The 24,469-nt window shown below is 38.8% G+C and overlaps 2 protein-coding genes across 3 annotated transcripts in view; one reads left to right on the top strand and one right to left on the bottom strand.

The window, feature by feature from the left end:
* Positions 1–6: 6 nt before the first annotated feature.
* Positions 7–12,682, top strand: IDH3A (isocitrate dehydrogenase (NAD(+)) 3 catalytic subunit alpha). The gene is made up of 11 exons (XM_015638590.3): positions 7–49; positions 2,646–2,708; positions 4,388–4,471; positions 5,623–5,737; positions 6,349–6,536; positions 6,748–6,881; positions 7,464–7,566; positions 7,651–7,715; positions 9,823–9,907; positions 10,385–10,537; positions 12,443–12,682. Exons 1-11 carry the CDS (start codon positions 23–25, stop codon positions 12,524–12,526), a joined length of 1,101 nt encoding a protein of 366 aa, XP_015494076.1. The 5' UTR covers positions 7–22; the 3' UTR covers positions 12,527–12,682.
* Positions 12,683–12,888: 206 nt separating this feature from the next.
* ACSBG1 (acyl-CoA synthetase bubblegum family member 1) overlaps positions 12,889–24,469 on the bottom strand; it is a 36,665-nt gene continuing 25,084 nt past the window's right edge. For both annotated transcript variants that reach the window (XM_015638586.2, XM_015638587.3), the window contains exons 7-14: positions 24,258–24,407; positions 21,704–21,880; positions 21,032–21,213; positions 20,190–20,420; positions 19,408–19,625; positions 17,539–17,678; positions 16,277–16,523; positions 12,889–15,220 (exon numbers count right to left, since the gene is read on the bottom strand). In XM_015638586.2, the coding sequence (XP_015494072.1) occupies positions 15,144–15,220; positions 16,277–16,523; positions 17,539–17,678; positions 19,408–19,625; positions 20,190–20,420; positions 21,032–21,213; positions 21,704–21,880; positions 24,258–24,407 (1,422 nt within the window). In that variant the 3' untranslated portion in view covers positions 12,889–15,143. The remainder of the gene's footprint in view (positions 15,221–16,276; positions 16,524–17,538; positions 17,679–19,407; positions 19,626–20,189; positions 20,421–21,031; positions 21,214–21,703; positions 21,881–24,257; positions 24,408–24,469) is intronic.

Below are 24,469 nucleotides of genomic sequence, written 5' to 3'. Positions count from 1 at the left end.
AGCCGCGGTGCCCGGGCGCGTCATGGCCGCGACCGCGTGGATGCCCACGGTAGGCAGGGGGATGGGCCGGACCCTGCCCCGCGGTGCCCGGGACTTCCCCCGGAGCTTGGTGGCGCCTGAGGCGCGGCCGCCCGGCCGCAAGGTCGCGGTGCCGCCGGGCCCTGGCAGCGCTCCGAGGGCGAAGGGCCGCGGGGCTTGGGCCGAATGGCGTCCCCGCGGCGCTCGCGGGTTCTCTCCTTCCTCCTCCCCGGGACGGCGGCGGGAAGGGGCCATGGGGGCCGTTACTCGAGCGGGCCGGGCCGGGCCGGGGGTGCGCCGCGCCATCCCTCGGAGCGGCCTGCGGAGAGGTCGCGCCGTAGAGGTCACAGCAGCGGCGGGACCACTGCGGCTGCGAGCAGCTCCTGGTGCGCGGGTGGCAGCACAGCACAGCCTGGGAACGCCATTCCCGTAAAGAGCCCGCGGTACCGGGCACTGCAGAGCCGGCTGGGGAGAACTGCTACCGGGCTCTGGCTGACGGCTTCCTGGCCCCCCACACCTGTCCTCTGGGATTTACAGCTCTGAACCATTATGAAACGGAGGCCTTAACCCGGGGGTGTCACGGAGATGCTTTTTTTTGCCTTGAGTAAATGAAATTTCTTTTGTACCTTTAAATAACAGCCTGCTAGAGGCAAAGTCATTGAGGCCGCCCCATTTAACCTATCTGCTAAAACAAGGAAGAAGTGTCAAGAGCTAATCACGACACGTGACTTTAAGGTCAGAATGGATCAGTTTTCCTTGGGTGGATTCTTCGTTGGTGTTAGTGTTGATCTTCAGTGTAATGTACTAGGCCCATGATTTCTGACAACACAGACTATGCCCTTTCCAGAGCTCCTCTGGAATATGAATCCTTATTCTATATGTAGGAACTGTACTATGAGAACACTGACACTGTGCAGTCAGCTTCACATTTTCATTTAATTGCTCTGCCTTCATTCTCAACCATATGGCCTGCTTTGGTAAACACTGCTTGCCTGTTGCAGTGACCTTGTACATCTCATGTGGGGCTACAAGTAAAAATAGATCTAGCTTAGATTACTTCTCCCCCAGGGTTCATTACAATATGCATGAGAATTATATTGTTTCTAGTTGTTTCTGTTGGTGTCGACATAGTTTATTCTTTTTTCCATACACCATTATGTCAGTAAAGAAATAAATACAAATGGACAGGAGAGGAATATGAATTGCCAAAGTAATTTCTAGCCTGATAGCTGCAGACAGCCTGCATATGTGAGTATGGCAGAATTGAAGTAGTGTAAGTCTCTGCAATTAGAAGTCTTCTGGCTCTTAAGTCCTAGAGGCATCAATAGAGACACCTGCTAGAGAGGAGGCACTGGTGAGGCCACACCTGGAGTGCTGTGTCCAGTTCTGGCCCCTCAGTTTAGGAAGGACATTGAGACACTGGAGCGTGTCCAGAGGAGGCAATGAGGCTGGTGAGGGGCTGGGAACACAAGCCCTGTGAAGAACAACTGAGAGAGTTGGGGTTGTTTAGCCTGGAAAAAAGGAGACTCAGAGGTGACCTTCTCACTCTCTACAACCTCCTGAAAAGAGCTTGTAGTCAGGTGGGGGCCGGTCTCTTTCACCAGACAGCAACCAACAGAACGAGAGGACGGAGTCTCAAGTTGGGCCAAGGGAAATATAGGTTGGATATTAGGAAAAAGTTCTTCACAGAAAGAGTAATAAAATGCTGGAAATGGTCTGCCTGGGGAGGTGGTGGAGTCCCCATCCCTGGATGTGTTTAAAAAAAGACTGGATATGGCACTTGGTGCCATGGTTTAGTTGAGGTATTAGGCATCGGTTGGACTCGATGATCTTGAACGTCTCTTCCAACCTGGTGATTCTGTAAAATTGGTAGGTTGTGATTTTTCTGCAGATTAGGGATTTTGTCCATGGTTCTTAGCTGGGCAAGAGCCCAAGCTTAGATACTATCCCTGTTTTGAAGTTTAATGCCAGTTCAGAATACTCAGAAAATGTAGTTCTTTGACTGTGATGTGTACACTTCTTGCTATGGTGAATTTTGTCTTTAATGTGCATTTCAGTTCCACTTTTAAAAAAACACCAGGCATGCAGAAGGCAACAGTACAACACCTATAGGTATAAAAGGTAGAAAAATACAGTTTGAATGGAAGAAGTGACACTAATGTAAAGTAGTTTTGGAAACATCATTTAAAATGTGTAAAGATACTGTCAACCCGACTACTACCAATGAAGAGTTTGATCTTTCACTTTGCTTTCCACATGTCTTCATCCTTAGCATATCATGTATTTAATTAGAGTTCCTGCAGCCTTGCTTCCAATAAGATGTGTGAGGACTCCAGGTGGGGTGCAGCAGCCCCCCAGCAGGACGGGAGCGTGGGGCAAAGCGCAGCTGTCCTGGGCTCACGTTGTGCTAAGAATACCCAGGAGGTGTTGCTGCTCTGAGTGTTAGACTGCAACTTGGCAAAGCATTGGGTACTCTGGTTTCATTTGGATTTTTATACTAGTTTGAGATAGAAGATTTAAAGCTGTATGACTTTAAAAAGCAGATTTGCTGCAATATTGCTACAATTAAGCTTGTAAAATCCCATTTGTGCAGTAAAAGAGCATCTTTTTGTTTTGGATTTTTGCAGGTTTCTCGATTGCTAGGTGCTTTCAAAACCCAAAAAAAGGTGACCAGAAGTTTTGGTAATGCTGTGAGTATAATAGTCCCATTTTTTTCTTTTAAGAAGTTTCTCAATAAGTGAGTTTGGAAATTTATAAGATCACTGTTGTTATTTTTATGTTCCCAAAAAATTAGGGTCAAACAAGTGAACATGCATGCTTTTAATGCCATCCTGGATATATATCAGTTAATCACTGTCAATTGTAATTGTATATCAGTGTGAGAATACAAAAGGCTCTAATAAAAAACAGAAGTGGCATGTAAAGTTTTCACAAAATATGAACATAAGCCACTTTTCTGGAATTCATCTAGGAATGGACAAATAAATATTGGGCAAAGTAGAAAGATTGTTGAGAAGCTTCTCATTTTCTTTCTTTTGCAGTCTTCCCTCTAAGTACTAGATTTACTTTACTGCTGCTTTTAGAATTCCTTGCATCTCAAATTCTGTCTTTTCAAGGTCCTCTTTAAACTATCTTAGACATTGTGTATTTCCCTGTAGATGTTTTTCCTTCTTCATGTGTATGTGTTTGAAATGCCCATGGGCTTTGAAGTGAAGGCAGGAGCAGGGCTCAGCACTCCTAAGCAGGACTTAGAGGAACTGTGGCTTTTCATGCTAATGATAGCAGGTACAACAGTTAGAAAAGAAACTGAAGAGTAATTTACAGTATAAAAATCAGAAGGTGAGGCACTCCTTGTACTATTGAAAACACAATAGTTTCAGGCTCAGGTGGAGCTCTGCAGTGCTGTCAGACAGCACAGCCCTACTCTCAAGGCATTTCATCAGTGACAGCTTGCTCAGCAGCAGTGTTCTTTTATATGAAGCTCTGTTTTTTTGTTGTGGACAGTGAATTTATTTTGCTCAAAAGTTTTAAAATCAATCAAGTCAATATGTATTGAAGTTCTACCTTGTGAGTTGATTCTATTAGGGGTTGTTCAGATAATGTATGTGAGCTGCCTTTTTTGTAGGTAATAAATAAATAAATGAGCCTCTAAAAGCTGTTGGATCTCTTTAAATAAAACAAAATGAGCCAGAGCACATACCCTTAGACCAGTGATCATAATTTATTTTTTTCTTCAAAGCAGAATACATTCTTCCTCTGTTATTTGTTGAGCCTGGGCTGTGCATTTTTTATTTGTTGATGATAATGAAAGAAACAAGACTGAGGACATTATGAGAGGAGAATAAGTTTGTATTGTTAAAAATGGGTCTGAAATTTTTGGAAGGTCACTTGGGAAGTTTAGCTTGGCATGACCCTTTTTTAAGGTGTATGTAGCTTTTCATACATGTAATAATTTCTAGCATGTGTCAGTATTATGCAGCATGTTGATAATATTGTAGATATATGTGGAACAGAGCCATAACTAGGTAATATAACTTGCTCTCCAGATTTCCACAGGAAAGCATGCTACATTCATTAATTTGAAGGAGTACTGAGCAGGAATCTGCCTTTCATATTCACCCTCTGTTTTGAACTAGGAATAGGTAGTAACTGAATTTTTTAACAATTCTCTTGAAACATTTGCACACTCCTTTGGAAAGCAAGCCAGTCCTTCTCACTTCTGTCTAGGACTGCTGTTCTTCATAGTGAATATTTGGTAAAGGAAAATTTCTTTTGTTTTCTAGTTACTTGGTTCCTACAACACATGAAGATGTTTTCTATGTAGAAACCAAACATTCATTTGTTGTACTACTGATATTTCTTTACCTAGGTACAAACAGTAACTTTAATCCCAGGAGATGGCATAGGACCGGAGATTTCTGCTGCTGTCATGAAGATCTTTGATGCTGCCAAAGTAAGTCATGTCTGTCTTGCTATAAGCATTGCAAATTTAACTACAACAACAAATATTAATTAGGCATATTAAAAAAGCTTAAAATCTCTTTTAAGAGATTAAGTCATATTTAAGCTATTAAAACTTCTTTCCAGCAGAAAGAGTTTGAAGCTTCAGCTAATAAAAGACAGGAATGTGATAGTAAGGATGGCTTGAAACTGTTAGCTGACAGAAGAGTTTAGACTTGAGAGCAAATGCTGTGTTTAGTTTTTGGAAATACGAACTCAATGAGTCATGTGAAATCGCCTTGTTGATGTAGTAATCTTGAGCAACTGACAGAGGATGTTCTTTCATTTATTATGACTTCAAGTGCAGGTCAAAAGTGTGTGTGAAAGGATTGGCTTATTTTAGCAATCCAACTGCTGTGCTGCCAAACATGTTAACTTCAGTGATATGAAAACTGACTGTATCCAAGAACTGTTCTCTTACCTATCTGAGAAATTTCACCAGAACTTGTCAAGTTTCCTTGAAAGGAAATACAGCTCTTCAGGCACGATGCCTGTTAAATTGTTCCACATTAGGAACAGCACCCAGGCATATTCTCTTTTTATTACAACTATCCAATGTGGATTTGAAAATGTGACATTTCTTTAATTATGTTGTATCTTTTCCTTTGTGATCTTTCCTGATGAAATGAATGGGTGGCAGCCTGTCTCTGCTTACAGTTCTGTGGTGAATGCAAATTCAGAAAGCATTGTGGAGCATGTGCAGATTTTCAGTGAGATAACAGATACACATCAATGTATAAACACAATATTCCAGTCAGTGGGGATGACGAGTTCTCAATGAATTCAGCTTTAAAATGTTGTCTCTTGTATACAAGGAACTCAACAGCTCTAAAACCTTTAAAGAAATAGCACTTGTGTATATGACATCTAGGGCGGCATTCTGGTATTCAGTTTATGAGGATTTACTGCTCACACTATTTTATTTCCACTTAATTATATTTTTCAGAAATTACTTTAGTTCAAATATCTCATGCTTACCCTCACTCACCAGAAAAAATACTTTTTGGAAAGGCCTGGACAAAATTCCTTACACACCTTTTTGTGAAAGTTAAAGCTTGAAGGAAAGTTGTGACATTAAAGTTAACATAGAATGTGTATATTTAGGCACCTATTCAGTGGGAAGAAAGGAATGTTACAGCTATCCAAGGACCAGGAGGGAAGTGGATGATACCCCCAGAAGCCAAAGAATCCATGGATAAAAACAAAATGGGATTAAAAGGTATTCTAGGGGTTAATACACAGATATTAAATACTGTTTTGTTTATCATGAGTTTGATGTAAAGCCAAAGCTTTTCCTTTGTAGCACAATAAAATGAGTAATTATGGGGGACAGCCTGTCAGGTAATTGTCTGAATCTTGGACCAGTCCTTCATTTCCAAGCCATAGGTTTGATAGTTGTTGTAGTTGAAGGTGAGTACATTTGGACTCTCTGCAGAAGGCATTTCTAAGATAAACAACAGTATGCAATAACTACATTAGTAATGAGCAGTATCTTTATATGTTTTAATGAATACATTTTGTAAAATCTGTTCCATATAAGGCTTGCAATTTGGCCTTTACTCAGCTGATTAATGGGCCTGTGCAGAAGTTGACAGAACAGAGAATTCCCATGGCATTCTACCATAAAGGTTAAACAGGAATTTGGGAAGTGAGTCCCAAACAGGAGTCCCACTTGACCTAGAGTTTCAGCTCTCAGATCCACAAAGGGGTTTATTTTCTTGTTCCTTTAGCTGCTACATTTTTCAAAAATTACTTTAGTTCTTTCTTTCAAAAATTACAGCTCGTTCGTGTGTTTTCTTCAATCCTTGTGTATCTTTTTTTTTCCTCTAGGGCCTCTGAAGACCCCGATTGCTGCAGGGCACCCGTCGATGAATTTGCTGCTGCGTAAAACCTTTGACCTTTACGCCAACGTGCGTCCGTGCGTGTCCATCGAGGGCTACAAAACCCCCTACACAGACGTGAACATCGTCACCATCCGTGAGAACACTGAGGGCGAGTACAGCGGCATCGAGCACGTGGTGGGTGCTCACCTGCTGCCTTCTGCTGTCCTGCTGCTTCAGCACTGCTAACTCAGCCTGTCTCACTGGGGTTCAGTGAGAATTTTTACGTTTGGCACTCATAAAAATGTTCCTCTATCGTGAAATGCATTCTGCCTCACTCAGAATTCTGCTGCTTGGTTCCAAATGGGAAGAATGAACTTGCACTGCTGATACACTTCCTGTCTTTCAGATTGTTGATGGGGTTGTGCAAAGCATCAAGCTGATCACAGAGGAAGCCAGCAAGCGCATTGCAGAGTTTGCTTTTGAATATGCCAGAAACAATCAGAGAAGCCACGTGACTGCTGTGCACAAGGCAAATATTATGTATGTTGACACTTCTTTTGAGAAAAGCAAAACATAAAAAAAATCCCCAAACATTTATTTATAAAGAACTGCTTTAAGTTTTATTCAAATGTGAAATTTCTGTTGATGGCACTGGGAGACAGTAAAATGGCAAAAAAGTCAAGTAAATGCCTCCTAAGTAAAATACAGGGCTGAGGTAATTGTGTACCAATGTTCTTCTTAGCAAGTTTGTAGTAATCCTTCCTTCCAAAGCTCTTATTTTAGAAACTTTTAAACAAAGAAAATGATTTTAAAAACTGAGGATTAATGTGGCTGGTGTCTTTTGCTTCCACACCACTTTATACTGAACTGAGTCATAACATGTGTGATATTATGTGACATCACCTTCACAAATTCACTGAGCCTTTCATAAATGAATACAACTCATTCTAAGAATTAATGTATGCTACGTAAACCACTGATACAGAAATATTTTAGGAGGGATAAATAGTCACAAATTAAGTTTCTGAATTCTAATTAAACCCCTGTTGCATGCAGTTTTCTTTATCTCCAGTACTGCTTCCTTACAATAAATGCATTATTCTCTTGCTTATCTAATTGCAGGAGAATGTCTGATGGGCTTTTCTTGAGAAAATGCAGGGAGGCAGCAGAAAACTGTAAAGATATTAAATTTAATGAAATGTATCTGGATACTGTATGTCTGAATGTGAGTATTTATGTTTTAGTTGTGGATTGATTTTTTTTTTTTAGTTTAAATTCTTAACCTGAATGAAAATATACTTCCTTCTAGATGGTTCAGGATCCATCTCAATTTGATGTGCTTGTTATGCCAAACTTGTACGGTGACATCCTCAGGTATGGAGATTTTAATTTAAATTCCCAACATGTAAAATACTGATACTTTTCCTGACACAATCATTGAGGTCACATGGCAAGCCAGATGGGTGAATATCTTGTGCACTCAGACTTCTTAACACACATTAACTGCTTCAATTATTAATATACTGATGGGAGAGGCTATATGATGAGATTGTATTTTTTATTTTGAAAAATCTGTTTCTGCTTATGGAGGTTATGAATATTGGTCAGATGGGACAGAGAGAAATTTCTCCAAATGTCTGAAGAATATAATGGCTTACACTGTAATAGAGAATGAATGCCTGGTTAGATATTAGAGAAAAACTTCTCATCCTCAGCACTAAAACAGATTGTGTAGGGTGACTGTGGGACCATGATGTACACAGGGAGCTCACCATACAGTTAAATCAGTCTGCATAGTCACTGAAGAACAAAATGTGTGCCCTTTTTATATTCTGCCAGCTCTTGGTTTATGTATTACTTTTCCTTACCTTCAAGTTAAATTTTATATTTGTATAACATCAATACTAGAGGTTCTTTGTGTCTTGAAGGCAAAACCCATCAGCATACATTTTCCATTCTGTAAAATTATAAGGTAGAATGTAAATTCCATTAAACACCTGGAAAATTAAGTGTTTTAATCTGAACTATTAAGTGTATTATGTAACATGGTTTCTTCTCACACCTCTAAGGAGAGATTGAGAAAAGAGCCTGAACTGGAATTTTTATTTACATGTTCGACTATTCACATCTTAGAATCCATCTCCTGGTTTTGTACAGATGATAAATTTAAAGGTAACTTATGTATAAAAAGAAGAAATGATTCTTAAGCTTCTCTTAGAGCAGCACTCTCTGTGATAAGGCTGTGCACACTAAGAAAAATCAGATTCTAACTAATGCTTCTTGCTTTTAGAATTGGTGAAGGCATGCACAGGCAGCTCTTACACTGTTAACTAAGATCAAATCAGAGGAGTCTCATCATCAATAGCATTTCACAGAGCTCATTATCACCCATTTTAAAGTTCTCATAGAAATTATGTAAAAAATTTTAGCATTCTAAAACTTTTCAATAAATTTGAGTCTGTTCTTGAAGAGGGCACTGTCACCACTGGGTAACATCTCACCTGCTGCTCTACAAGTATGAACAAAATGCCAAGCAGGTTCCTTAGACTGAATAGGCAGAAGACATTATTTTCTCTTTAAGCATCAAATACTTAGAGTGACAAATGCAGACTATTCATTTTTTCCCTAGGCTCTATGCAATTTAAGTGGTTTATTTTAACTTAAAATATTGTACTGCTAAGTCATCCAAACTTTTCTCCTTGTTAGTCCTAAGCTAAGGACTAACTTAGCTTAGTATGAGCCAGGGTGTAGGCAATAATTATGTATGGATGTGAAAATAACAGTTTTAAGAGCTTTGTTCATCAGTGTGTTCAGCCCAGAGAGTACAGTATGATGACAATAGGCACAGCTGGTTTGTCCTTCCCCATGTTAATTTTGGTGGAAACCAAATGCAGATTGCTTATATCTGATGATCTGCTAATGTCAGACTTGTGACCTGCAGACTGTTCATTAAAGAGAGGGAGAAAGTTAGTCTGGTGTCACTTGGAAAATATTCCTTAAGCTGCACACTACAAAACCACCAGTAACTTGACTACCTGAGCAAAATTCTTCCACATTTTTTAGAAGGAATTTACATATGAAAAGTAGTTCTGGGTGCCTTCAGAGGAAGTAAGATTTTTGTATAGTTACAGGGAACTGTACATAAAAATTAGTTTTTCAGGTTTCTACACATATTCTGTGCTTTTAGTACTTCTTGTTGTGCCTGTGTCTTATCAGCTTTATTCTAGTATTTGGAATTTCCTTTTTATTTTCCTTTATTACATCATCTTCTGCTGTAGTTTTAAGAATTTTCCAATGTTCTAGTGGGGTGGCCAACAGCATCTGTTCTTTCTCCATATTATTCTCAGACTGTGCAGGTGTATAAATTAAGTTACAGTTGCAGTTGATTGATAAACAAAAATGTTGTAATACCTTGCAGAGTGGCAACTGTGTATGGAAAACCTGGTGGATTGTTTAATTTGGCTGTTGGGTTTTTTTTCAGTGATTTGTGTGCTGGACTCATCGGGGGTCTTGGAGTAACACCCAGTGGAAACATTGGTGCCAACGGCGTGGCCATTTTTGAATCAGTAAGTCTTGTTACACAAGGCAGAGCAGTAATAACTTTGTCTCAACTGCAGAGTCTAAACTTTTCCATGTCATACAACGTGGCTGACATTTATCTAACGAAGTTCTTTGCAGAACTCCTTTTTACTGTGAAGATGCTCAGGCTTTACCCTGAGAGACTGGTTAAAATAAATATTCCATGTAGGTTTTTTGCACATCCTTTTTTTTGACTGATACTTTATTTTCCAACTTTTTCATATGATAAATACCCCCTATGAAATAGAACTTGATGGGCACAATTTAAAGATATTAGGTGACCTAGTTTTCCCTTTCTGACATCTTTGAACTGAATAGTTTTGGTCCTTGGTATGTCCTGACTGTACCACAGCAAAGTCCTGTTTTAACATGAAGACCTGTGGTTCAGGTTGCTTGCACAACTGCCTAGGACATTTTAATCAGCCTAGTAACATTATAACAGATAGGTTTACTCTCATTTCTAGGTTCATGGAACAGCACCAGACATTGCAGGAAAAGACATGGCAAATCCAACTGCCCTCCTTCTGAGTGCTGTGATGATGCTGCGCCACATGGGAATGCACAAACATGCCACAAAGATTGAGTCAGCTTGCTTCGATACAATTAAAGATGGAAAGGTAACATGAGGGTGTGCAAATAAATACAGTGAATTAAAATCATATTGTAGCAAAGGAAGAATTAACTTGGAAGATTCACACCAGAGTGGGGGATGCCTGCTGAGCTGGCCTGTTGCATGAGCAATGCCACTGTCCTTCTCTGACAGTAATTATATTATCTTTGATGATATTATATCTGCCCAGCACAGTTATAAGGGAACAGGCTGTAGCATTCCTTTTGTTTCAGCAATGCTCATCTTACATTTCCACAGCTTTATGAACTCCAGAACAGTGAACTGGATGGCTGTTTTTCAGGAAGGGAATCAGAGTTTTAAGTAACTCTTAGCATTTCACTTAGGAAGTTTATGAAATGTACAAAGCATATATATTAAAATCTGGATCTGGAAGTGAAGGACAATCATTTGCCTTTCACAGCCTTCATCATCCACTTTTTTACAGCATTTCAGTCCTGACTAATACTTCTGTTTTTTCAGCTCAATTATTTTCTTTTTTCATTCCTACTGATTTCAGTCATTCTTTAACTACAAAAGAACAGTTTTTATCCAGTATTAACTTTTTTCTCTAAGGGTTATATAAGTTTCTCTTTGGAAGTGAGTGTCTTCAGATTCATGACTCAAATGGGATATTGGGGGAGAAGGGGCTTATGATCTGAAACTTGACAAATTTGTGGTCTTACCATTATTGGTTCACTCCTCTACATTGATGTTCATCTCTTGAAAACATAGTTGGGAAGATCTTACAGATAGAAGTTAAAGAGGGTTAACAACTAGTCATGCTGGTTCATTTATCTTAGGACCATGAGAAGCTGCTTTGTAACTGAAAGTAACAAGAATGCTGAAACCAAAAGCTGTCAATAGTTTTGTAAGTTTGCAGCTATCTTGCTGTGTGTAGGAGCCAGTAAAAAATCTAAACTTACAACTGAATAAAGAGGTGCTCCTGTAAAGTTCCCATTTACTGCTCTGGAAATGAAATCCTCCATCTGCAGGTCAGTAATTCCATGGAAGATAATAGTGCAAGTTTTGTCACATGGCTACTTGTTTACTAGTTACTTATAATGTTACAATTATATGCTCACAATGGAGAGAATATTTTTAATTGAAAAACCCCATAATGCAATTTAAATTGCAAGATCCTAAAATAGTAACCATGATTGCTCCTCTTGCTTGTTATTCCTCCCTTCCTCTCAACCAGTTAATTAATATATGTGTATGTTGGGGGAAAAACTAATAATTTTAATTTTCTTTTAGAGTGCTTTAATCTAGCTAGGCTGGGAAAGCAATGTTGCCCACTTTTTTTATTTTTATTCTACTGTCTTCATGATGCCAGACAGGAGTTGTACTTGATGAAAGAGATTTTTAACTCTGCATTTCCTATCTCTTAAATAAACTAAGTAAACTTTGAGAATTGTTAACATGCAGCATTAAGAGTTATGTGTGCTTGTTCTGCATGGGTTTCCTTAAAAAAAGACCCAATCTTTCTGCATTAGTCTCAATCAGTTGTCCTTGTACTGAGCCTTCATATATGAATTTTACTTCCAAAGGACAAACTTCTTACTGAAGTCTGTAAATACTTACTGAAAATGTAAATACTCTTACTGAAGATGTAAATACTTAACCATTAATAACACCATTAAAGGACTTTATAGAGCTGTGACCACACACTCTTTCTGTAGTTAGGATAAAAAAAAAAACTGAATAGGCAGAAAATCACCTTCAAATGTTAAAGTCACCTTCAAATCTGATAACATTGTAAGTACTTCATGTATACTCAGGTTTTCTCTCCCTGCACAGTCATTATTGATGAAGTATCTATGGGATGCAGAACTCAAACTTACTGTATTCCTGCTCACCTTATTTACTGTACATGACTGACATAATATTATTATTATTTCTTTCTTTCTTTCAGGTCTTGACAAAAGACTTGGGAGGCAATGCTAAGTGTTCAGAATTCACAGAGGAGATCTGCCGCCGAGTACGGGACAAAGACTAAACCTGCTGCTGCTGCTGACTCTGGAAGGACACACCACGGAGCCCAATATATGTAACCTGATATCCACATGCATAGAGTTTGCTTATCCCTTGAGAGCAAACTTTTTAGCTGAGGCCTCTCCATTAATAAATCTAGTCCAAATGGCTACAAATGATGCTTGTGCCTGCTTTCGGTGGACTTTTCCAAGTGCTTTGTCTTATTTATTCTTTTTTTTTATCTGGTGAACATTTTTATGTAAGTGAATTCTTTTATTGGCACTGTAACTGTCTAATATTTTCCATTTCAATTGGAGGGTTTTACTTTCCACGTAGAAAAATTATGCAAACAAACCAGTAACAGAATTAGTGAAATATAAAAGCACCTTAATGTTTAAAACCTATTTTATTGATCTTGTTGAAATTAAAAAGAATAGCACAAGATGATCTTCATACACAGAAATGGGTATAAAATAACTTAAAATAGCAATTTTATATTAGAAGCAATGAGAAAACCACTTTAGATACTCTGGTGATACATGAAATACAGCCCTGCCCATCAAAGGTATGAATTAAGAAATATGAAATTCTAGAGATTTAATCTATTTCTGTCTTTTAAAAACACCTACAACCATTAACAAGGGGTGAAAATGAGTGCTTAAGCAAAGTTATTTTTCAAATCTATATACCAAAATAATTCTTATAAGTTTTCCTCTCTGAAACACACTTTACAATTGAGTTCTAATGAGGGCAAACTATACAAAATTACTTCTGCCATATATCTTGTGAGGGGACAGTATTAACTTTGCAAATTTAAGTATTTCAGTAATTCAGCTAGAATGCTTTTTGTGTTGTAGTTTCTGCACAGTCTGTTCAGTGTGTCTTCCTGTATTAACTAGTAATTTTATTCTAGAAACTGAATGTAAGAGACTAGTCCTAAATGGATTAAGACAGATCAACAGTTTGACTCTGGTGCCTATGTTCCAGAAATACATTTCATCCCTATTCAAGGGGATCTGAATCTATTTTTTCCTTGCATACTAAGCTTAATGAGTGGAAAAGCAACTCACTGCCCTCCCCTCCCCAGCAGATGCAGATCGTCACTTGAGTCGTTCTGATCTGTTGATATCAAGGAATTGCTTCCATTCCTGCACCTGACAAGAAAATACCTATTTTCAAACTTGTTGGTATAGCACAGGATTATCCCTCCTGCCAGAAGCAGGCTTCTTACAGCTTCATTCTATTCATAGAAAGTAACTAAGTGGAGTAATATCTATTATGACTGTTTTGGGCTGGTTATTTCAGAAGTAAAATAACTTTGGAGTAACAACTTCTCATGTCACTCTCTAAAGTAATCATCCCATCTTTTTTATACAGTCTAAAACATGCTGGAAGAGCTTTATTCCTCCCACACTGCTTTTTGTGAATAGGGCAACATTTCTTTCTGTTTTACAAGCTGCTGCTTCCTTGTTTCCTTCAGATTAATGCTGTTAAAGAAATTCTGAATTACCATTGCGCACAAAATGGGGAAGAATAAACTTTTCCAAGTCCTATTGCTCATTTTGTTTTTATAATCCTAGGCTGCTGCTTTGTCTTATGTATGGAGCTGATTATTGTTACTTGCAACAAATCTTACATCTGTAAGATGTATGAGACTGGTAATGGAACTTTTATGGAAATCTTATCCTGTTGTGCATCATTTTTTTGTCTCAATAATGGGCTGTGGCTGCCTGCCTGTGTGAGCTACTCGAGCTGCCTGCCAGAGATCACTTACAGCACACCCTTTAGACAACTTTGTACCAAGCACTTCCTTCTCATAATGTGATTTGTTTTGCATATGGATAGGAAGAAATGCAGCACACATTTGTCAGAATTACTACAATATGAATACTGAAACATGCAGATACACACTGACAAGCACTGTAAGCAATTTTACAGAGTTTCTGTAATAGCATTTTAATGTGAGAGCTCCTGTAGTTCTTTGTGCCTTTCAGTTTTAGGGAGCTATTCCCCTGCTTTTTCTGATTATTTGTTTTTATGAGAAATAGTAATGCTTATTCCAGCATGGACTTAAGAAGTGAATTGCTGTGTTCACAGAAGTCTGAATTGTAGGTATTAAAGAAACAGGAGTGTCTTCAGGTTCTGAAATGTGTTAGTGAAAAATAAAGTGTTCTCTGGGAGGGGAAAAAAATCCCAGCCCTTTTGAATTTTTCTTCTTTTTAATAATTATCACTGGAGTGGTATGACAGTTTCATTAGGCAGTACTGCTGTCTGACAAAATATATCATGAGCTACAGGAAACATCCAGTAGAACTGAAGAGAAAAAAGGAAAATGGAAGTTTGTATAAAAAAACTTTGTTTCAATCTAGAGGAGTTAGTTATATCTGCTTTATACAACACAGAAGAATGTTTTAGTCATTCAGGTCATAAAGTAAAAGCAGTAATAGAGAATGGAGACTGTAGATGCTTCTGTAAAAAGAGGACAAATGATCACGTGAGTATCAGGAACAACTAAACTGACAGCAGCTTTCTATTGGTTTGGTTCAATAGACTACTCAAAGCATAAATCTTTGTTAATGCTTTTGGTGAGAAAATACTTCCTTTTCCTCACAGATTTTTCTTAATGCTTGGAGAAACACTTTTTATTCTTTATAGAAGGAGTCTACTTCACTTTGGTATTTCTCGAGCACAGCAAGCCGCTTCAGCTTCATTGTAGGACCTTAAAAGAGGGAGAATCAATTCCAGAAATAGGAACAAAAATTCATACTCAGTTTTTTGAGCTTTGGTGCATAAGTTTGTTATTGAAGAGCCTTTTGGGAAGAACATGCCCCCCTCTAAAGCACAGATAAATGCTAAAAGTGAGAAGCAAGTGTGATCTGTGAGGTTGCATCCACATAAGCATGAGGACTTCAAAGGGAGCTGCAGATAAGGGCGGTAACTGGCTACTGTTCTCATAAAAATATGTTTTTGAAAGCTTTTAAACTAGTCCCAGTTTATTCAAAGAGCCTGGTAATGTGCTTTGGGCTCCATTATCAGGCTTTCACTATCTTATCTCTTTTGTTTGTTTTCTTTTAAAGAGAAACTTTTGATGACTTAAGTTTTAGCTTTTATATTTTCCAGATCAGTACTGCTTTAGTGTATAACTCTCAAACTCCATAGCCTGTCAGCTATTGTTCTCCTGTTTTATTAAAAAAAATTTCTCTCTAGGCCTGAAACCCAAGGTCACCTTATTTTCACAGGCCCCAAAAAATGTAAACTCCAGAGAAGCAGGGCAGGCAAACTGGGGGAATGAGACTCCACCACCTGAAGCTGTAATTGGACATTAACCTCTGATATGCAAATGGACCAAATTTGACATCTGTCCAAAAAGTGTGATAGTGGTCCTTTTTGGGTGTAGTCTCTGCAAGACTCCTGCACTGCCCAAGGTGTACCTTGTGAAGGCCTTTCAATAAATACCTTTCTCTTTTAACTCTGTCTAGCCTCTGTTCTAGCCATTCCAGGCATCACTTACACTATTATTACTGGAAGTTATTAATACATAATTATTAATGCTCAAGGATTTAATCAAAATTGCTTAATTACCTAAAGCAATCTGTAATTTAAGAACTCTACTTGCAAATGAGCACAGATTCATAAAAGTGTGGACAGCAAAAACTCCAATTTTTGTATTCCTCACCACACACTGCATAACTGTTTCTCCTTTCCCTATACTGAATATTCTTACATCAGCAGCCTCTTAACTTCGTGTACCTCAAGATAAATCAGTAAGTCTTACCGAGTTCTCCACCAGAAATGGAAAAATCTCTTGGCAGGATGATCCATTTCTGAATGCAGTGAACCCTGTTGGTAGCAGTGCTGTTGACTCTGTTGATTCCCTCCTGGATGGCCCTGTAGATTGCCTGGTCTCTCGTAGCTACAATCTCAGACACTTTGGTGGCTTTACTACCAATCCTCTGGCAGAAGTCTCTGGCTTGCTCTGTGAGAATGTCAGTAGGATCAGATGTATCTGGGTCCAGCACACTCTAAAATATCAAATTAAGTGAATAATGAAATGCTCATTCTTAAAAGGCATTAACAGGTTTGCTGCCCAGGCCCTCCCCCTTGGGAAGAAGGCTCAGGATAAACACACAAATATTCAATAAATCTTAAAAAGCAGAAACACCTACAGATCATAAAGGGCTTTTCTTTCCACTTGGCTACCAAATGCAAATATTTTCAGCTTATATGCAGATGTCATGAACAGACTTAAAACATGTGAATTAATTAGTCCATAGAGTCCATCTCTGACCTTGAATTTCTGCCATATTTTCCAAATGATTCCATTGTTACAGGGAAACATTTAGCTCATCATTCAGTGGAATAATTATGGTGTAATGTAAACAGCTTGAGATAGAAGTGCTCTTAGACTTCTAAAGTCAGTATTTCTATTGTACCTGAAGATAGGGAGTATCAATCATAGAGGTAAACAACTTGAAAACACCTAAGTGGCATTCACTAGGTATGTCCACAGAACTGAAGTTTTAGGAAAACAGAACTGATGTTTTAGGAAAACAGTGATTTCTCAATTGAAGCTTATACCACAACAAGGCTATTAATTCTTTTGTTCCACAGTCATCATTCTTGTGTTATAAAAATAACAAATTGGAGAGAAATGTTTCTGTTGGAAAGTTTCCAGGTTTGCCCATAACAGAAATACTGGTTTGTTTTGCTCATCTGTAAGTGTAAAAGCTATTGTTGTGTTCTGTTACAGAAACGTCTCGATCTTCCAGCATTTCTAATATTAAAATTTGCATTTAAATAGAAAATAGCTCTTATTGTATATGTAGGAGAAACAGCAGTAAATATGTGGATTTTTAGCAGATCAGGTAACCCTAAGTTTAGACCCAGCAGGATTTGTCTGTAGTTGCTTCATGTTTTTTCCTCCTGCTAACATACTCCCATCTAATTTTAGTTCTTTTATAAATGATTCAAAATTATTATTCTTTTGTTAGGTGCAGGTGTATAACTTCACTGAAGGCAGTAATAAAATTGGTTTACCTTTAGGGTTAGGAACATTGACAAAAACTTCTTCTTATCTCCAATGACCATAGCATTACTAACAATTGGGAGCTCTTTTTTAACAGCATCTTCAATTGCAATTGGAGGCACATTTTCACCTCCAGCTGTAATAATCAAATCTAGGCAAAAAAAGAAAGGTTATGAGTTGAATTCAAATAAATTCCAAATGTTAGGTTAATGTTTGGCTCAACCTGCTTTCCTTATCCTGACATAAAAAATAAGAGGTGCTTTTGTTTCCAAAATAATATTTTCCAAATACCACAAATCCTATTAATTACCTTCAAAACTAAAATGCTACTATTTTTCAAACGTGTGCTCAAGCTCTCAGATCTCCCTTGGTGTATTTGCTCCAGATACTTTTTACATAATCCAGTAACAGTTTATTATCAAGGGACTGTTACATAACTGGAATTCTTCTGTGAGAGATCATCTCTTCCAAATTAGCATAGGATTCACCCTCTATGCTATTGTTGCTATCTCACCAAAAAGCAACTTCATTGTTAACATCATGATTAAAAACAATTCTTAAATCCACCAAGAGGGGTCAGACAAAAATAAGCTACTACTGGAGGAAGGCTTGATAAAAGCAACATTTGTTCTGAAGTGTAATACATATATTCAATGAAATTATTACAAACTTGAATATTCTCTAAGTAAATTCCAATTATTTTTGTTATATTGGTGACTTCTCATTGTCCTCAATAATTGTCTTTGCAGCAGTTCAGAACATGCTTCACCAAATAACACAGACACACTTTTCTAGGTCTAACTTTCCTTTCATTCCACCCTCTTTTTGCAGTATTCCTGTCTTTGTCTCAGATCCTCTACCAATCTCTCTGGTCCTTCGTTTTTCATTGTCCTTCTTTGGATTTCAATTTAAAACTTCAATGAAACTGGACATATGGTTATTTTGTCCCAGATTGTCTTCCTATCCTGCAATTTAGAGTAACTGCTATTAGTTCAGGGATCAAGATAGATATAAGAGAAACACAAATATTATGGATTGAGACAAGGGGTTGTTACCGCCGTGCTAAAGGAAAATAAATCAGATAAGAAAACAAATTAAAATCAAGATAGCTGCATTTGGTGCAGTCTATTAATAGTAACAACTTCAGTCCTGATTCCTAGCAGGACATCATGCTACCTGTGACAAATTCACTCATCTGTGTTACCTCCCTAGTGATTCATTGTGGGTTCTAAGTTACTCAATTCTTCAATCTTCCTCAGTTACATCTTCCCTAATACATATCACGAAGAAAACCTCCAAGTCAGCAAGTGACCAGACTCAGTCTCATCCTGTAATAACACCTAAGGGCATTGCTTCAGCTGCAGCTTTCCCTTCTGCTCTCAAGCCTCAGCTCTGGTCTCTGCAAACACTTCACCTCAGGCACTAGAGGAGCTGACCTCTGACCTGCAGCAACAACTTCTGTATAACACAGGGTGCCTCTCCTTCCTGTCTAAACATTCTAATGTGCAATTAAGACACTTTGGCAAGATTCAAAGGGAGACTGGACAGCCTAATGATATAATTCAAATCAAAGAAGACACTTTAAAACTGTGTTAGTAGTTTATATTGCTAATTGTAATTAATACTGAGTAAAGGTCTGGGAGATGAAAAGCCTCATTGTAGGAACTGAATCATCTCCACTTACTACAGACTAGAGGGAAACCTTCCCTGAACACAGAGCCCACTGTGGTTTTCTCATAGGAAAGTTTATTTTACCTTCCTGTTAGGGCAATGCTGCCAGCACTAGAGGAAAGACACTTCATTAGATGGACCACATCTAAAAGATGACTGAATAGTGCTGAACATTTACCATAAAGAGAGAGCAAGATTTTGCCTATTACCTTTAATTCTTCCAGTGACATAGAGAAAGCCATCCTTGTCTAGTTTTCCTAAATCTCCAGAATGGAGCCACCCCTCCTCATCAAAGGCTTCTTTTGTTCTGTCTTCCATATTTAAATAACCCATGAAAACAGTCCTTCCCCAGAAACAGATTTCTCCATTGCCTTCTGCATCTTTGTCCACCAGTTTCACTTTGCATCCAGGTGCTGGTTTACCACAGCTACCAGAGAAGAGCAAAAAAAACCCCACAAGGATCACAGAGACATCAAACATAATACTGATAAGCTGTCCCACATGCCAAATCCCTGAAACTGTCAAAGTATCCGTGACTGCAAATCTCACTGTGCTGTAACTGTCCGACAGCCATGGAATGCTCCTTCACTAGGGCAGATTCATCAGGGTGTCTGAGCAGTTTCTGGAAGTCTGTCTTGGCCTGTGCTTGCTGCTTCCCCCCACTTTATCTTCAGACATAAAATCATTTTTTGTTTTGAGGTCTTGCATTCCTCCCTTGGGCCAGGACTAGGGTTTATGTCAGATGGAGTCACTGTGCTTGGCTATAATGCTATAGCTCAGTTTCAGTGCTCCTGGCACAGTGTGCTATGGAGTCAATATGTTCAAATTCTGAACTGGAAATTATTCTGACTCCCAAAGCCACAACAGAGTGCCAGTGCACTCAGGGGAAATAAAATAAGCTGTAGTATCTTTGCTGGCCTTAGTAAATACTCTTTTCATAGATAAAATTAAACAGCTCATACTAAAAAAATAGTAATAAAAGCAAAATTACCTGTGCTGCCTGTAAATATAAGGCCCAGACAGGCAATGTGGGCCTGTGGTCTCACTCATCCCATAGGCTTCATACAGGGTGATGTTCAGACCCAAGAAGAAATAGAGTGTTTCTGTATTGAGAGGAGCAGCACCAGAAAAATGCTTCTGACAGGAAGAAAGCCCAAGTGCACTGCGGATTTTTGCAAGCACTAAATAGTCTGCTAATCTTGTCCAGAGCTGCTTTAGATCACTGGTGAGTACAAAATACACAAGTAAGTCAGAGCAACCTAAGAAGTTTTCAAAACAAAATCAGGCACAGATCTTGTTAGGAGATGTATTTGTTATTTGGTTTTGGGTGTTGACAGAAGTCAGAATATAAGTAAGTAATATTTATTACTGAATAAATGAAGGAAGATGAATGTGTCACCTTACTTTTATTCTACCTTTCATTTATTCATTTTTTTTTTCATATTATTTCATTTATTTCTGTCTTTCATTTCTCCTACCTTCAGAGCTTTCCTACCTCCAATTCCTGAGGTATGTGAGTTCAACAAATACATAAAGAATCTATAAAAACGTATTGTATAAAACACAGCTCTTGTATTCCTGATTTTTTATCAGGTAAATGTGTCTCTGAGCAACTACACCACTGAAATCTGAAATTTGAAGATATATCTGAGTAGCTGAATAATAAGATGAGCAAAGGAATATCATGGAATGATCTTTATATTTAAATATTTGCTGCATTGCCAAGCCAAATTCTACCCATTTATACAAAGAGTCTCACTGAGGCTTCATGGTTTATTACAAGCAAATTGCTGCTTCCAGGTTGCTGGAATTCTCATTCATTTTACAACATACCTGTTTGAGCCATTCAGGTTCCTCTCCAAGCTAAGTGACATAGCCCAGGACAGCATTTTCTTCTTCATAAATCCTGACTGAGCAGAAGCATCCTTTAACTTCTCCATGATTTTCTCCCATACTCGGGGAACTCCCATGTGAGATGTTGGCTGCACATCTTTTAGTGTGTTGACCAAGCTGCCCTGTTATAATAATTAAATAAATTCAACAAAAGGCACACAGAAGAGTTAAAGGGGTTTGGTGAAGTAAAATCTGAATGTTTAGTTCTGTAGAACATCACTAAATATGTAGGACATAAAGAAGGGCTGCTGAGCCCACTTCAGTCAGCACATGCACTAATATGTGTCAGGTTTGACACATTGGGGGAGGTACCTACACAAGGAGGAAAAACACACATGGTTTAGTTCCTTCTGCCTCCCTTTTCTCCAAAAACTGCTTATACTTCTTTAGCCTTAAAAGAACCTTATGGATATGAATGATATATTTGAATTAGAATCTAGAGCACTGGATCACAATGAACTTTATTTTTCCATAACTCTTATTCTTCCATAACTCTCAATGGACTCTCAACCTTCATCCTCTACAACTTCTCAAATATCATATTCTCTCCTTGTGATGTTTTCTAAGAGAAAGAAGTGCAATCTTAATTAGATGTAATGCAAGACAAGGTACCTTTAGAGCATCTGGTTCAGCAAAGTAAACTTGCTCTCCCCATTTGATTCCAGTCCACAGGTCATAGATCTGTGCAGCTATGTGGCTGAGTGGAAGATAACTGACTATAGACTCCTGTTGGACCTCTGCAGGTTGCATACCTCCTGCTCTGCTGCAATGGGCTGATGTCCAAGTTATCTGTTTAAATAAATAATAAAACACATTAGATATGGTGAGGATTTTGGTTTGGGGTTTGTTTTTTTTTTCCTTTTTTCCTCTTAACACAAACTAAGGATCCTCTTGCTGTGCTAATGAAACTGAAAAATCTGTGCTCACAGAAAGACTTTGCAATACTGACCACACACCAGACTGTCAGTTCCCTGGGGACACTGCCAAAACCCAGATGACCTTTGCAGCAATACAGAAGAGCAGATAATGTAAGTAAATACAGCATTTGTGGTGCCTGACTGGGCTGTGAGCACTAGCAGCTCCCCATGCCCTAGTGACACACTCAGCCAGGCAGCCATGGGCTGGATGGACGAGAAACAAATTGATCTGTCCCTTCCTTTGCAACTCTCCAGCTCTGCAGGCTTTCTATTAAACCAGCACCTTCCACCAGTGCTGTATCTGCAAGTTAGAAAAAGAACAATAAATACACTGTGATCAGTGAGCAAAAAAGGACAATTTAGTATCAGCCACAAGCTCACTGCCTGATACTGATCATCCACTCCCTAAGCACTCAGGAGGAAGAAAAGAACTGCCCTCTGCTCCTCTGGGATATTCAGTGGCTTCCAAGGGACACATACACACCCACTGTTGTGAGAGGCAGCACCTACATGAATAGTTTTGAAGTTGTGTTGCTTGACTTCTTAGTGAACCTGGATGATGTTTCCCCCTCCTTCTTCCCATTTCCCACTGTCTCAGAAGATGCAATTCAAGGATGCTAAATATGCATATCTTCATCATCAGAACACTTATGGAAGACCCATAAATATATGTGATGGTGTGAGAAACAGTGGAGAAGATATATGTGCAAAAAACAAAAAAACCAAAACAAACAACACCCTCCAAAAAATCCACAAGCAAACCAGAAAACCCCAAGCAACAAAAAGAAACAGCTCTTTCTCAGAGGAGTCTGTAATCCAAACTGGGTAGTGCAGGATACAGGAATGAGAGTGTTCAAGATGGCAGAGTACAGACACAAAATCAAAAATGTATTCCTGTTATCACAGCACGTTCCTGTCAGCTCCTTTGTAATAAATGAAAAGGTACAAGTGTAGGCCTGGCCTAAGGAAACAGAGATTCTCAAGAGAGGGTTTTAAAGAGCAGCATGCTGCCAGGCCAGGCCATCCAAGTTTAGGTGGCAGCACTGGACAAGCAGCTGTGGGAGAATCAGTAGGAAGAACAGGATGTCTTTAAGATGGGTCTGTATTCACTGCTTTTACTCCAAGCCTCACACAGGCACACTTACAGCAGATCTGGGAGGGTCTTGCAGGTCTGATTCAGCACTGGTTCTGCACAAGAACAGTGACAAATATTTTTGACTAAAGAAGGTAGCAGCAGAGCTAGAGGCATGGTGTGCTTTCCACTTTTTGTCAACATAAAAATAGCCTGTTTGTGATCAGCAGCCAAGAATAGTTTGGCAGCTGGCATGGAAATGACACCAGACTCTTGAGATAGAAGAGCACAGATCTGCAACATCAAATCAGCCTTTGTGTTTGCCAGGTTCATTATGTTATGCTTCCAGGTACTACTACACTAATTCCCTACATTTGGGTGAATTGCTGTTTTCACATTGTGCATGTCTGCAATAATTTCTGCTTTATTTTAAGGGGTGAGGTCTCAACTTAGACCATCCCTTTTCACAGATTCTCTGTGTATTCAGAAAGGTTCCCTACCACCTTCCACTCTTGCTCAGCCACCAACCACGTATCTTTCCAAACAAACCTCTGTGGAAGGTCCTTTTAGCAAACAACTTTGCTTTTGTCTGTAACTGGAAATTTTCTGTTTGCAACAATGCAGGTATGGCTACTGTTAGCAGCAGCACTGAGCACTGGAGCTGTATTATCCTCCAGTGACAGACATAGTAACCTGCACACAAGTCCAGGAACAAGAAACAGCAAAGTAAAAAACCTACACATCCACCTCAAATTTTAATAAAATCTGCCAAAGCAGTCCATAGGCTGTTTTGATAGTAGCTGGCTGATATATATGATTTGCTAATTTCACAGTGACCTATGACATCACTTGAGAGACTTTATGACAATCTGTGAATTATATTTATTAATTCATGCATTAGATCTCACAAGAAATACAGTGGGTAATAATTTAATTTTCATAAAGAACTGTTCAGCTTTGTGAAGTGTTGTTTGAATGGAGTTTCATTCTTTACCTTGCCTGTACTTCACCAGAAACAGCTGACTGCACTTTGAACATTGCTTTGTAGTACACTGTCCATGCTGTAAAAGCAAAAGCATTTCAGGGCTCTAGGATGCACCAGGCATTTAAAACCACAGGAATACATATCCTCACACTTGGCTGTTTCTCTGCTACAGGAAGAGTGTAAAGTACCTACATTGTCATGACTCAGCATGGCTCCTTTTGGCTTCCCAGTTGTTCCGGAGGTGTATATCAGAACACAGCACTGATTTGGCTTCTGGGAGTTAATAATGTCATCCAAAGTACTGTCAGAGACATCACCTCCCAGCTCCAGAAACTCTTCCATCTAGAACATGGAACAGAAAATACAGGATACCAAATGGCTTCTTACAAATTAACACATTACTG

This window comes from Parus major, chromosome 10, assembly GCF_001522545.3.
Source record: "Parus major isolate Abel chromosome 10, Parus_major1.1, whole genome shotgun sequence".
Lineage (NCBI taxonomy): Eukaryota > Metazoa > Chordata > Aves > Passeriformes > Paridae > Parus > Parus major.
The sequence above is the reverse complement of the archived record's forward strand: the minus strand, read 5'-3'. Positions and strand labels throughout refer to the sequence as shown.